This window comes from Microcaecilia unicolor, chromosome 5, assembly GCF_901765095.1.
Source record: "Microcaecilia unicolor chromosome 5, aMicUni1.1, whole genome shotgun sequence".
Lineage (NCBI taxonomy): Eukaryota > Metazoa > Chordata > Amphibia > Gymnophiona > Siphonopidae > Microcaecilia > Microcaecilia unicolor.
In genome coordinates, this window is record NC_044035.1 from 150,925,874 (window position 1) to 150,941,471 (window position 15,598).

A 15,598-nucleotide genomic window follows, 5' to 3' on the forward strand; every position below is an offset into this window, starting at 1 on the left:
GAGAGAACTTTGCATGCAGTGGATAACTTGAAAACATGACTGGCTGGGGTGTCTCCAGGACCAGGTTTGGGAACTACTGCCATTATGTTATTACTAGTTATACTTGTTCTTGCAGAAAGCCCCCAAGACTGAGCTAGAAATTTCACTCAATCATGCAGCAGCTACTAAAAATAAATAAAACAGTTAGCAATACAAAAATACAAGTGCTTGTTTTGTTAGTTGGTTGAAGAAAATGAGCAAGGTTATTACGGTTTAAATAAGGACTGCACGCTAATTGCAACAAACGCGTTAATCACTATCACAATTAAAATAATTAATCTTTTGCTAAGTCGCAAGTTATGTTTAGTGGCAAAAAAATTTATTTTGCAATGCTGGACCTCGGATAAATCCCCAGAATACTGGCATTGGCGAAACCAAGTGCATCTTTTAATGACATGGGAGGCAAGAGATGCAAAAGGATTTTGTCGTTAAAAAAAATGTTTCCTTAAAATCTGGGGGCCTATGTTGGATATACTATCGCAGAGAGGCCGGAGTCTCGTACTCAACACGCTCTGATAAAACTATAGAATAATGGTACACATACATGAACCCATAAGTACAAATATGCCTTTAGTGAACATCAGGAAGGGGAAGGGTGGGGGGAGGAACGACAAAAACATTGATGATGGAACTTATTGATGTATGCAAGTTAATATGCTGTATTATTTACAATGTCAAATGTTAGATATACTGGCAATGTTTAAAATGTTGAATCATCAATAAAAACAGTTGAAATATAAAATAATTAATCGTAGTTACCAATTATCCCCCCCCCCTTCCCTCCCTTAAGGCATCTCTCCCCTTTCCTTTCTTACTGGTTTACATCATCCACTGAGTTGCAGTAAGACTTCGCCCTGCAGTGACCGTCAGCGTATTAAAATGCTGCCTCAGCCTGCTTTGAACCTTTCCTTCTGACCCAACTTCCCATTTTCAGAAAGGGGCGCGCGCAGTCAGAAGGAAAGGCCCAGTGTAGGTTGAAGCAGTATTTCAAAATGTTGCCGGCCACTGCAGGACGAAGATTTAGTGCAACACAACAGATGAGGTAAACCGGGAGGAGAGCTAGAGCGAGATATACAGAGAGAGAGACAGAGAGAAAGAACGGGTGAAGGTATAGGGGAGAGAGAGAAAGAAAAAACAAACAAACAAGGGAAGCCCCCCCAAAGTTAGGAGTACCTGTTCAGTGGCTGGTGGGGTAGCTGAAGCCCACTTCTGAGTCACGCCCTTTCTCCTCAAACTGCCTCAGTAGCGAGTAAGTCAGCGAGGTGTCTCCAGGCACAAACGCTTGCACTCCCCAAGCATGCTCAGTTGGTGCATGAACTGAGCATGCTCGAGGAGTGCTGGCTGACGGCTGGAGGCACCCTGCTGACTTCCTCACTGCTGAGAAAGCACAAGGAGGAAGGAGGACACTGGCAGTGGATTTCTTTGACTGGCTTTGGCATCCATACCAGCAAAGTTATGATATCTAGTGGAGGGGACGGAGAGGAAATGTCTGCCCCTCCCACCCATCCCTGTGCGCGCCCCCCCCCCCCCCCCCACCCCATGAACAGCTGGCTATGGCCCAACTTTAATTGTACGATTAATCGAGAGATCAAACTTTTTGATAATTGGTTTAAAATTTTACTAAAAGTGCAGTCCTAGTTTAAATGCCTGAAGCTGGTTTACATTCTAATGACTTTGCATGTACATATTTATGTTAGTGCTTAATAAAGTGATTATTCCATTTTTTTAAAATGAAAACCTACAAAAATATTCAAAATTACTTAAAATGTCTAGTGATTACCTGTCTAAGAACAAGACTTACATTTGATAAATCTTTTAATATATATTTATTGGTACCCAAATCAACAAAAATGCACTTTTACTAGAAGATGGTTAAACAAAATCTCCCTATCTTATGATTTAAATCAAATTTAAAACGTGATTTTAATTAAAAATTTACCCTGCTTCCTCCCTAGTGATTTAAATCAAATCCACCCTGCACAACAGCAACAATTAATGGCCACACTCAATCATCATGATTCCATATTCCAAAGGGAATATTGCTGTGTAACCACTGGCCAATTCAGATCTGCCACTCCCAGAACCAGTTGAGATACTATGGTCATCTATAGGCAATTCTATAAAGAAGGGAAGGCACCAAGATGCAGCGCATTAAGCACGAATTCTATAATGGCATCTGGGCACCCAGATTCAGTTATGGAATATTAGCATAAGTTGGCATTTATGCATCAACATTGAGGCATACTCATTTATGCCATGCCAATACATTGTAACATAGCAGATGTACGGCCCATCCAATCTGCCCAACAATATAAACACATTACATATGGTATGAAGTGATACATCACATGCATACCTGATCTTGATTTATCCTTGACATTTTTAGGGCATAGACCGTAGACGTCTGCCTGGCACTGGCTTTGTTCTAAAATTTCTGAAGTTGTTAAAGCACCCGAAAAGCTCCATTCAAGCCCATCCAAGTCTACTCAGCCTCCATTAGGGCACAAACCACAGAAGTCAGCCCAGCAACGGTTTTCCTACCTAATCTCCCCTAAGCCTCTTTGGATCAGATCCTTCTAAACAGGATTCCTTTATGCTTGCCCCACACATTTTTGGATTCCGTTACCATTTTCATTTCCGCCACCTCCCGCAGGAAGGCATTCCAGGTATCTACCACCCTCTCAGTGAAAAAATACTTCCTGACATTATTCCTGAGTCTGTCCCCTTTCGATTTCAATTCATGCCATCTAGTTCTACCACCTTCCCATTTGAAAATTAATACCTTTCAAGTATTTGAACTTATGTATCTCCTTTCCTCCAGTGTATACATGTTTAGGTCAGCAAGTCTCTCCATGTACGTCTTGTTGCGTAAACCCCCTACCATTTTTGTCGCTTCTCTCTGAACCCTTCAAGACTTTTTACATCCTTAGCAAGATAAGGCCTCCAAAACTGAACACAGTACTCCAAGTGGGGCTTCACCAATGACTTGTACAGGGGCATCAACACCTGCTTTCTTCTGGTTATATGCATGTAAATGTGGCACCTCCCCCTGTGCACACCCCCTTGCAGTTATGCACTAAGCGAGTTGCTAGCTAAGGTTACAGAATACCACTTAGTGCTAGAATTCTTTAATCTTAGCACACAAATGGCACATACATTTAGGTGCTAAGTTCATAGAATTAGGAGGATAGAGGCTGACTTCAAGGCAAATGAATGCAGAGCTCTGAAGGGAGCCTTGGTACGTGGTTCAAGCTGGAAGACACCCACAGCAATGACCAGTCCAGATAAGATGGTCATGGGAAAGAGGGGTTGAAGTACGGGGGGGGGGGGGGGAGGGGGATTATATACACTGGGTGGTTGTACATGAAGACTGATTTTTTTTTTTTTACATTTGTACCCCGCACTTTCCCACTCATGGCAGGCTCAATGCGGCTTACATGGGGCAATGGAGGGTTAAGTGACTTGCCCAGAGTCACAAGGAGCTGTCTGTGCCTGAAGTGGGAATCAAACTCAGTTCCTCAGTTCCCCAGGACCAAAGTCCACCACCCTAACCACTAGGCCACTCCTGCACTGATACTGACTGAGCTAGAAAAATCAAGGAGGAAAAGTACTGGGACAAAAAAAACAGTACATACTTGGTAGTTATCTGAACAGTATACGAGGTGAAAGCCTGATACTCAAGAGTAATGAGCCAAGAACCAGACTGACCTAGGTTCAAATCCTGCGTCACACTACTTCACTGTGGACAAGTAACTACCTTCAATTACTGTAGACCAGGCGTCCTCAACACAGTCTTCAGGGCACACTAAACTCAGTCTGTTTTTTTTTTTTTTTTTAAGATATCCATAATGACTATGCATAAGATAAATTTGCAAGCACTGCCTCCACTGTATGCAAATCTGAATATTCATTTTGAGTATCCTGAAAATCTAACTGGCTGGGTGTGTCTTGAGGACTGGATTGAGACCTGCTGCCTTAAACCAGCCATTCCCAACCCAGTCCTCAGGGCACACCTAGTCCTATCAGGTTTTCAGAATATCCATAAGTTAGATTTGCATGCAATTGAGTCTGTGCATGGAAATCTGTCATGCATATTTATTATGGATATCCTGAAAACCCAAGGGGACTAGATGTGCCCCGAAAACTGGGTTGGGAATGGCTGCCTTAAGACTATAAGCTCTCTCTCTCTGCAAATTGTTGTACTACTCAGATGACATCTCTAGAAATCAGGCATGCACATTCTTCTCACTTACCTTTTTAGCTGTATTCTCTTTCACCGTATGACGAACTTTAGCTGGAACAAGAGTTTGAAGAGGTACAGATTTTGAGTCAGGACATATGCCAAAAATGCAACAGATGTCCTTCGGTTGCTGTAAAAACAGTACAAACACACAAAACCATTTCAGGTCAAAATATAAAAATACTGCTAGAGTACTTCTGCACTGTGTGAAAAGGGCTGGCACATCATTTTACTTTTAAAGACAATTTGCAGAATTTCAGACAGTGAAGTTTTGTTTTACCCCACCAAGTAAACAAGCTAAATGGATTTACTAATATACTATCATACAACAGTGTTCAATCCTGAAATTCAGAGTACGGCCGAGGTGATCTAACCAGGTCTCTATAAACTGTATACTGTACAGATCTTGAGGATAGGGGGCTGGGGATAGAAAAACTGGAGAGGATATCACCACATCAACCAATCATGGATGATATTACATAAGTACATAAGTAATGGCACAATGGGAAAAGACCAAGGGCCCATCGAGCCCAGCATCCTGTCCACGACAGCGGCCAATCCAGGCCAAGGGCACCTGGCAAGCTTCCCAAACGTATATACATTCTATACATGTTATTCCTGGAATTGTGGATTTTTTCCCAAGTCCATTTAGTAGCGGTTTATGGACTTGTCCTTTAGGAAACCGCCTAACCCCTTTTAAAACTCTGCCAAGCTAACCACCTTCACCACATTCTCCGGCAATGAATTCCAAAGTTTAATTACGTGTTGGGTGAAGAAAAATTTTCACCGAGCACATGAAGTTGGTTTCTGTTTAAAAGTAAAATTAATCCAAGTAAAAAGGAAAGATACAATTGTACAAGCAGCTATATTACTAATTATTAGATTATGGTACAGTATAATGCTCTGAGCATGTTAATATAGTCTTTGGTTACCATATACAGCTCTAATATGGCATGCAAGAGACTATCAAGCAAGTCAATTTATTTGGCAAGCATTCAATGACATTAAGCATGCTATCCTTCCACATTTCTTATACTATCACCAACTCAGCAGACATGATTTTTGCCAGAGAATAAACAAAGTGCTGAAACAAGTCTTGCTACAAACCACCATGGAACAAAAGGCAACAGAGTATTTCCTTCATATCCATCTTACTCGTATAGCAATTGTCAGTTCATGCTCTTGAAACAAACTTTTGCAGTTACCATGGGGGTTTGTCCCTTTGACTTTGGACCTGTCAGCTTAGAAAAGAATGGGCCTCTCCTAAGCCTCTACTTCACTCAACATTGCCAATATTGCTAGTCTTCAAGAACAGGATCTTCAGACAGGCTTCCTAACCACACCACAGTCAAAATAACACCACAAAAAGTTCCAGAGTAGGCAACACAGGATGGGGGTCAGACTGATGCTCTGCATGGTGGGGGAGTTTCAGAATTCACTTTCTCTAGCCAGGTACTGGGGTGGTGAGGGGGGGGGGGGGGGGGGGGGAATGGCCTGAGCAGGAGCTGCTGCTGCTAAGGCCATTCCCAATTCCAAAATAGTAGCTAAGACTGTTATGGGACGTTGTGGTCATTTCTTCAGCAGAGCAGAGTTGCTCCAGCCCCAAACACACCACTAGACCACCATGTCCACTGCAAGGGAGGGGAGAGGAAGCCGACCTGCAGCGGGGGTGGTGACGGGGCCAGTTACGGTTTTGGCCGAAACCAAGCCACAGATTTCAGCCAGCCTCTGTTTAAATGTCACAAGGTACTCTAATTCATCAGGACATCAACTTAAAACATACCACAACCAACAACAAAATTTATACAGCGTATTAAGAGAACAAAAGGTATTCTAAAGACTGTCCCAAGGACCACCTGAAGATGACAGTGACCATGATAGTACTTCAGTGCCTTCTGAGGAAGTATATGAAAAAAAATAAATTAAAATATTAAATACTGCATGCTATATACTTGGGCCTTGACGTGCACATTAAGATCATCCCATCACACTACCATAGAAGTACTAAAATCGTGAATTATATCTTACCCAACAAGATCTACTGTTCTCCAGAAGTAGGTGTTAATCCTTCCCACCAGCAATGGAGATAGATTAAAAAAAAAAGTCTGGTATAATTTGCTGGTGCTCAGTAATCTGTCAAAACAGCACCAACCAGATATGCCAATTCACAAATACTGAACTGTGGGTGGCGGGAGGAGGAAAAAAGGGAGACAGGTGCTGCAAGTACAAGTTATGTTGGACAGGGCAAGAATAGGGACAAAGATGAGAAATGCTCAACATGACAGGAAAACGGAGTGAAGCTGGGTCAGATAGATAGGGATGCAGAGAGAAAGAGAGAAAAGTGCCAAATGGACACGGAGACTGGCAAGAAAGTTAAGAAGAAAGAGGAAGTAGAAACCAGAGATTAGGACCAACACAACAAGGACGTGACTAGAAAACAAAGGTTGAAAAAACATTTTATTTTCTATTTATTGATTGGAAAGTGTCAGTTTTGGAATGTGCCTCTACCAGAACTAGTTTTAGACATGGTTGGGGCCTGCAGAAAAAACCTCACTCATTGGCCTTCAAGCTCCAGCACTAGAATGGCCCACCCTTGGCATCTCTGAGGAACAGAAAGTCCCAAAACACACATTCCCCATCAACCACTGCTGTTGCCATGATCATCAAGCGAACACCATGGAGAGTGACACATGCTACCCTGAATACTCCAGGATATGGTAACCAACCCAAATTGTGTTCTTTTAAAAAAAAAAAAACCCTGAAAGGTAGAGAACACTGGGTCTTAGTTTTCCAAGGGCAGGTTGCAGAATGGTACAGCCACCTAGAGGAAAGGAAATCATCATGTAAGACAATTTCACTTGCCAAGTCGTCTGGTTGTACTGCTTTGCACAAGTGGAATGTACTGAACCAGATCTGCTAATGATGGCTCTGGCAAAGTCCAAACAAGCTCTGGCCAATACATCCAACCTGTAGTGCTTCACAAAGGAATAGTGATGACCTCATTGCTGTCTTACAATCTCCTCTGGGGCCTCCACCCATGAAGTTGTGTGGGCTTCAGGACCTGACGATTCTTACAAATGTGAGCAGCCTGAATAGCTGCCTTGATCTATCTCACAATGGAGGCCAAAGAGACACCTTAGTCTTCCTAGGGCCATAGAAAGGAGCAAAAAGTTGATCAGAAAAATGAAGTCATTCATTTCTTTCAGGTACCATAGCAACGTGCTATGAACGTCTATAACGTGTAACCTCTGATCCGCAGGATTAGAGCCATCCGTCATGAAGACAGATAAACCTCCCGATTCATGTGGAACAGGAACACCATCCTAGGCACAAAGGAAGGAACCATGCAAAGGAAGACAAGAGTCCTCCGCAAAGGAGAAATACACATCTTGGCAAGACAGAGCCAGCAGCTTGGAGACTCTCCATGCCACCAAAAAAAAACTGTCTTGAGCATAAGGTCCTTAATAAAGGCTGACTGCAGAGACTCCAATGGAGCATCGGAAAGAACTCAAGAGCACCAAATGCAGATCCCACAAAGGGCTGAAAGGAGCCACCCTTCTTTGGGACCTCAAAATAAATGGAATAACTTCCCAATCATCACTCTGCAGGCAGATGGGTTTTATGGCCCCCAGCTTGAATAAATGCTGCAAGTAAGACAATCTGCCCCCTGCTGGGAGCACTAAGAGGCCCGGCGCACCCTCATTAGGCAGGTCTAATTGTTACAGTCCCACCTGAGACCTGGAGGACCTACTCTTTTGGGGCCACAAAAAGAATTCCTGGCTTAAATGATCTCCCCAAACCAGAGGCCTGGCCAAAAATATCCCGCTCCTCTACAGCATCCTCTAGAGATGGAGGACCGAGCCTCCCCCATATCCTTCAACTTATCCAGATCCTCTCCGGATAGCAAGAACCCCGCTCAAAGGGCAGTTGTCTAAGAAGCATCTTAGAAGCCGCATCCACAACCCAATAGCAGTCACAGCCAAACCAGCCCACCACAGATGTGGCCATCGATGGTGAGGAAATGTGGACCAGATCATATAGAACATCTGCCAGGAAAGCTGACCCTGAATCCAAATGAGAAATCTCAGGGGACTGGCAGCTACTGCAGCATGGCTCATGCCACGGTGGAAACACAAACCCCCAACTGAGACCACTCCTCATGAAGGGCATCTAATCCCACTGCTCCATATCCTGACTGAAAAACAGCAAAACTATGGCACTAGTCTTGCTACTATCAGATCCATTATCTGAATCCCCCACCATTTCCAGATTAGGGCAAAGGCCTTCTTATACAATTCCCTTTCTCCTGCATCCAGGGTATACCCACTTAAGTCCACTGGCACTGCTAAAAAATTAATCTTGGCCCAAAGCAGCAATAGGAAGGCCTCCCTGGCTAGTGCCACAATCCGTTTTCCTCCCTGCCAACTGATATGGGCCACTATGACATTTCCTGCCAACAATCCCGTCTTGCACTGAACCGAAGTTTCCAAGTTTAATATTGGTATAGCACTCAATTAGCAACCTTTCTAAGCCGTTTACAATACATCAAATGTTGGAATTTCAGGACAGCTTTCTGAATGGCCCTGGTTTCCATAACTGACCATGATTCCTGAGTTGCTACCCAGATCCCTTGCACGACTCAGTCTTGATAATGAGCTCCCTAACTAGATTTGTGTTCATCAGCACCATCCAATTGGGGGCTTCTAACTGCATGCCCTTCAATACATTTGAATGGTTCATCTAACACTTCAGACTGGTTTTGGCTTTCAAAATTCACTGAAGATGTTTCTCAAACGATACAGACCAACATTTCAGAAGCAATAAACAAGGGACCAAATCAAGCACTGCCGCCATAGATCATAAAACCCATATACAATCCAAGGCATACAGTGCTTTCTTTGCTGCAAAAGTCCACATCTGGCCCAGGAGCTTGACCATTCTTTATTTGGACAGAAAAAAAAATCTTTGCCTTCCCAGTGTCAAAATGTGCCCCAAGTTATTCTATGCATTGAATTGACTCTAGATGGTTTTCTTCTAAATTAAATGATTCAACCTAGCAATTGCAATATCTGGAGCTGTCTTCCAGATCTCCATCTTTCATTTTGCTTTTATGAACCAACTACCCAAATATGAGCAAAGTCACAGCCACTACCATCATAACTTTAGAGAAAGTTCAGAGGGCTGTGGCCAGCTCCAAACAGAAGAGCTTAGAACTGGTAATAGCTGCTGACAATGGTGAACTTCAAACTTTTGATATGGCTCCCGAAGTGGAATATGCAAGTATTCATCACAGAATTAGATCTCAAGGAGACACTCTATTGTATAGTGCTAAAATTATCAATTGCAAGGTCTTCATCCAGAAGTGTGGAACCTGTAGGGCTAGATTCATGCCCTTTAAATTCAGGATGACAAAGGAGAAAGCTACTTTTTAGGTATAGGAATTACTGCCCCAAAGACTCAATCTCCCTAGTGTGAGACAGGATGAAACTACATACAAATCTGCGAGGCAGTGAAAGAACTTTCAACACATGGTCTTTTCACAGCACATCCAAAACCCACTGGTTGGAAATATTCAAGTCCATTTCTTGAAGGAAGCAGACAACCATCTATTTGCTCTGATAAGGTGGGTACTCCCAACCTTTTTCTGTACCCTTGGAGGCTCCAGATGCTTTTGTGCCTTGGGAAACTTTTTTGATTTGAGCAAAAGGAAGATTATCTATTGGGGTAACATGAGCATTGAGGAAAAAACTCTTTCCCTGGACAAAATGCTGGCCTGCTCTAAGCTACCCTTTTCCAAAGTCAAACAAGAGAATACCTTTCCTCTCCTAGCATCTAGGTTGTCATTTCCTCCTAGATCCTCATTATCTCCTCCAAATCCTTGCCAAATATCAGCTTTCCTCAAAAGAGAAGCCTAATGAACCAGCCTAACCATAGCCTTTCCAAACCCGAGTCTTACTTCTGGAGCATACCACTTCAGAGATGAGGGCTTGAAATTGCCTAGTATACATCAAAGTCTTACTAGAAGCTTCCAAGATGCAAGCAGCAGTACAAACTTGTGGAAAAGTCCCACTCTAGAACAGAGAACTTGAGTCTTCATACCACTCTGTGCAATCTAGCTTCAAGGCAAAAATAAAACCAAGGATAGGAGGGAGCTCCCCAAGCTGCTCTATCACTATTCATAGCCCATCATGGCCTGTCTGCTTTGCCTCCACTCCCTTTCAAAACTGGTTTCTCTTAGGGCTGAGGGGGGGGGGGGGGGGGACAAAATAAAACAGGTTACCATCAAGTGTGTGTGTTTGGGGGGGGGGGGGGAATGAACAAAATTAAAACCAGAGTTTTGTCAGGTATGGAGAAGGACCTGGACTCCTGAGCATCTCCCATGAATGCAGCAATCCCTGACAGGACGCTGGATATGCTCTGACCATCATGACTCAACTGGGGGACTGGCTCTCCAACTGGGCCCAGGAGCTCTCTCACCAGACCAGCCCTCTGCTGCACAGAATGTCTGTCACTGTCTGAGGAGCAAATAGTTTTCTAGTGCCCTTTATAAAGGCATGGCTTGCAGTTCTTGTCTGCTTCCATTGGCTGATCACAGAGTAAATCCATATATTCAAAACTGGTCTGGTGGACAAAAAAGAAATGATCATTCTGTTGGAAACCAACTGCTTTATATTACTGTAATGTGTACATTGTAATTAATGTTCAGTTAAAGGTATTGTACATTATTGTAGCTACTGTATTGTAACTGATTACTGTATGAAAGGTATTTCAACTCATTGTATTTGAAGAAATCATATTATTTTGTAATTTGTGCACTGTAATTGAACTGATTTAAAGATCACATATTTAAATGATAATTTAGTTATGTGCAACTTCATATCACCCACTTGTGATTTCTAAGTGCTTTCTCTGAACAGCTTATTGTTGCAAAGAAAAATTAGCAAGAACCCTAAATATTTTACTACTGGGAGCATGTTTAATATGTTTATAAACACAGCAAATAACTATCAAAGCCAGGAATAATTCTTCAATATTAAATTTGTAAAAAGATAAGCTATGAATAAAAAAATTAAAAAAAATCCACAAGATTTCCATTCCCATCCTGTCTCTCCTTACACACAAATATTTGAATAAGAACATAAGAATTGCCAAATCAGGTCAGACTGAAGTAGAGACTTGCACGGGAAAGGGGTTAGCGGGAATCCCGCAGGATTCCCACAGGGACTGAAGCAGTTCTGCGGGGATCCCGTGGGGATGGAAGCAGTTCCTAAGGGGTTCCTGTGGAAGTGTATGCTGCACTTGCACCAGCCTCTCACCTACCGAGTACCAAGTTCTTTGAGTACTGTCTCCTCCTCCTTGCTTTAACAGCACAGATGCGGAAAGTCTACATTAAGGAGGTGGTAGAGATACAAATGGTGATGAACACAGAGGACCTCTAATTAGAAAATGGAAGCTATTAAAAAAAAACAAACTAAACTTAAATGGCTGCATGTGTGTGGATGTGTTGAGTGACACTTAGATGGCGACTCAGGCTGTGATGAACTAGGGCCGATATCAGGAGACCTGTATGGTCTGTGTCTCATATGGTAATCTGGTTTAAGATGGGCTGGAAAGGGCTTAGACAGGAACTTTAGTGGCTGGAACATGAGGACAGTGCTGGATAGACTTTTACAGTCTGTGTCCAGCAAATGAGAAGATGAATAGGCTGGAGTGGGCTTTGAGGGCAACTCCAGCAGTTGGAACGTAAGGATAGGGCCAGGCGGACTTCTATGGTCTATGTCCCAGAAACACCACAGAAAGACCATAATCAAGTATATAATATTACATTAATTGTTGATTTAATCATGAATTGATAATGATTATGTCTATTGGGCAGACTGGATGGACCGTTCTGGTTTTTATCTGCTGCCATTTACTATGTTACTATTAATCCTCTCTGCTCCTGGTATGATGTGCAGACCTCAGCTCTGACATAGGCAAGGGCATCAGATGTCACCTGACTTACTGGCATGTGCATTTGGTGATCTCTTAGCGAACAGTGCCAGTGAATCAGAGAAGTCTTACATGTGTGCACCAGTGTTCCAACTTCTGTTCCTTCCATGCCTGCAGTGCTGCGGCTCGAACCCAGAGATCAGACAGGAATTTTTTTTTTTAATGTACCATTAAGTTCTTGCAGGGATGGGTTAGATTCCCCACAGGGACAGACAGGGACGGGTTAGATTCCCTACGGGGACATATGGGGGAAGGGTTGGATTTCTGTCCCGTGCAACTCTCTAGACTGAAGGTCCACCTTGTAGCCTAATATCCTGCTTCCAACAATGGCCAATCCAGATCACATCTACCTAGCAGACTCCACAAAAAATGCAAGATTCCATGCTACCAACCCCAGGGATAAACAATGGGTTTTCCCATGTCTACTCTAATATACGCTTATGGACTTTTCCAAACCTTTTTCTAAACTCAAAACTGCTTTTACCACAATACCTGGCAATGACTTCCAGAGCGTAACTATTTGTTGAGTGAAAAAATATGTTCTCTTATTTTATAGGTATTACCATACAACTTCAGTGTCCTCTAGTCTCTGTACTTTTTGAAAGAGTAAACAACTGATTCACTTTTACCTGGTTCTACTCCACTCACAGTTTTGTAGACCTCCCACATATCGCCCCTTAGTCATCTCTTCTCCAAGCTGAAGAGCTCTAACCTCTTAAGCCTTTCATCATTTGAGAGGTCTAGCCCCTTAATCATTCTGGTCACCCTTTATACCTTTTTTAATTCAGCTATATATCTTTTTGAGATGCAGGAACTAGAACTGCACACAATGCTCAAGGTGAGGTCACAACATGGAGCAACACAGAGGTATTATAATATTTTTTTTTTTGGGGGGGGGGGGGGGTTCTACTAGTAAAAAAGGCCCGTTTGAGAGAAATGAAACAGGCGCTAGCAAGGTTTTCCTGCGAGTTTGTATGTTAGAGAGGGTGTGTGAGAGAGAGAGAATGAATATGCAAGTGTGTGTGAGAGTGAGTGAGTGTGGGTGCGAGTGTGTGACACAGACAGTGAATGTGATACAGGACAGTGTGACTGTATGAGAGTGAGAGACAGAAAGACACTGACTGTGAGAGAGTGTGTGTGTGTGTGTGAGAGATACCTCCCCGTCCGTCTGTGGTGTGTGCACCCCCTCCTCTGGTGTCAGGATCCCCTCCCCCCCCTGTGTAGCAGAAGGTGGATTTTGAGCATGGGTTTCTTATTGTTTTGTTGGCCAGTGTGTGAGTAGCATGAGCAATCAGTGATGCCATTTTTGTGTTGGGGCTTTGTCTGGGGGAGGGTACCGTTGTTGCACATGTGTTCCTGTTGTTTGTGGAGGGGTTGGGGGGGTGAGAGGGTATGTGTGGGGGAGAGAGGTACATAGGTGTGTGTGTGTGTGAGTGAGAGAGAGAGATGCTGTGTGTGCATGGCACAGTGTGTTTGTGTGTGTGTGAGTGAGATACATGCTGATTTTGCATACGAGATGTGTGTTATTTTTTTGGGCGGGAGGGAGGGAGTGTGGTGGAGGTGGGTGTGTGCTTTTGCACTGGGGTCAGCCATTGCAACTGAGCCTGTGCTCGTGTATAGCAAGTGTTTGTGTTGTTTTAAAGGGGAGGGGCGAGGAAGAAGGCACTATCATGTATAGTATATATAAATAATTCAGACCTGCAACATTGTGAAGCTCCGAGTCCACGTGTGGGGGGCTTTGGTGATGCGCTGAGGAGGGGGGGCACTGACAGCTGCTGGCGGTATTCTGTGCTTTTGGATCCATGCGACCTTGTTGGCGACTTATGCCTTCTGCCTGGAGCTGGTGCTGTTTCCGTCTGCCCTGTTCAGAGTTGACGGTGGCGGAACGGCGAGCATGCACACGTGTGAGCGGTGACTCGGGAGGGAGGAGGGAGAGAAGAGCAGCAGGTCCAGTGGCGACCGGGAGGGAGCGGGGACAGAGGGTGGTGTCGAGCATTCAGCCGGCAGCCACGTGAGGGAGGACGGGAGTGGAGGCAGGCAGGCGCAGTGGGGACTCTGGTAGGAGGGCGGTCGTGCTTTCTGATGCACGAGGGGGGGGGTGCTTCTGTGGGTGCTGCTGTGTATTCCTTGGTCGGTTACGTGTTGAGTGTCATCGCTCCGCCCTCGATGTCATCATGTTGTGACGCGAGGGTGGGGCAGACAGTCATGGTCAAATTTTGATCTACACCACCTCGGAAGTTGCAGAGTTTCTTGAGACTTCATTAGAACGTTGGGGTTGCGAATTATGTCCGGAAGGGGCGTGGCTGAGGGCGGGTCTATGAGTGAGTGGTGCTGACAGCCTACACAGTACAGGGCTTCAGTGTTTCCCTGCCATAGAGTGAGCTTCAGAACGTTGGAGGTGAGAATTATTTGTATAGATTCTTTTCCTAATAATTCCTAACATTGGTTGTATTTTTGGCTGCCGCTGCACATAAATCAGAAGATTTAATGTATTGTGCATGACGACATCTAGATCTTTTTCTTGGGCGATTCTCTAATATCTTACACAAGACAATCTGTAACTAAATGTGCATCTATATTCACCCCTCCATTTTTACCACTGGCTCAAAATATTTCCTTGTGACAGTTAAAAGGGACAAACATGCATGCATACACACACAAAGGAATTACTAGCAAAGGTGAACTACAGTTCATCAAGCAAGGAAAACAAAGCACCACAAAAGAGCACATCACACACCTGATCCTCCTGCTCAGAAAGAAAAGTGATTCAGGGAAGGAAAGGGAAAGACAGAAAAAAAAAAAAAAGTTAAGATTTCTGACAAGAAAAACTAAATTTGATTAAATATATATTAACAACAACAACAACAACAAAACTACAAACAAAACCTGATTTAACAAGAAAGCTGGCTGCTTGATTTGGAATAAAGTCAAATTCTAGTGCAAAAAGCATGATGTTTCCTACAGACCAGTGCAAGTAAATGTATACATTAACCATCTTTCCAACAAACACAGTTTTATCATGGTGCCTTACAATATACCATAAATCCAGAGACTGAACAAAACTCCTCCCTCTCAGAACATTATAACCAAAAGCACATACAATACATTAAATACTACAAATGTATGTACAACATTTACTAATTATTACTGCATTCTACTGGCCTCAGGGACCATAGAATAAAATGGACTCTGAAGCCAACGCTGCACATTAATTTAGTAATAAGGTTCAATACTGAAGCTCAGATCAGCCTCTGCACTGAATTGTGATCCCTAATTCTGCATATCTTCTAGTTCAGTGTTCTTCATTGCAAGGCCCAGCAGTGGTCC

At 43.5% G+C, this 15,598-nt stretch overlaps 1 protein-coding gene across 2 annotated transcripts in view; it reads right to left on the bottom strand.

Annotated features, from left to right (window-relative positions):
• The window catches only part of PSAP (prosaposin), a 210,055-nt gene that overhangs the window by 72,653 nt on the left and 121,804 nt on the right, over positions 1–15,598 (bottom strand). For both annotated transcript variants that reach the window (XM_030203420.1, XM_030203419.1), the window contains one exon: positions 4,293–4,409. In XM_030203420.1, coding sequence (XP_030059280.1) covers positions 4,293–4,409 — 117 coding nt within the window. The remainder of the gene's footprint in view (positions 1–4,292; positions 4,410–15,598) is intronic.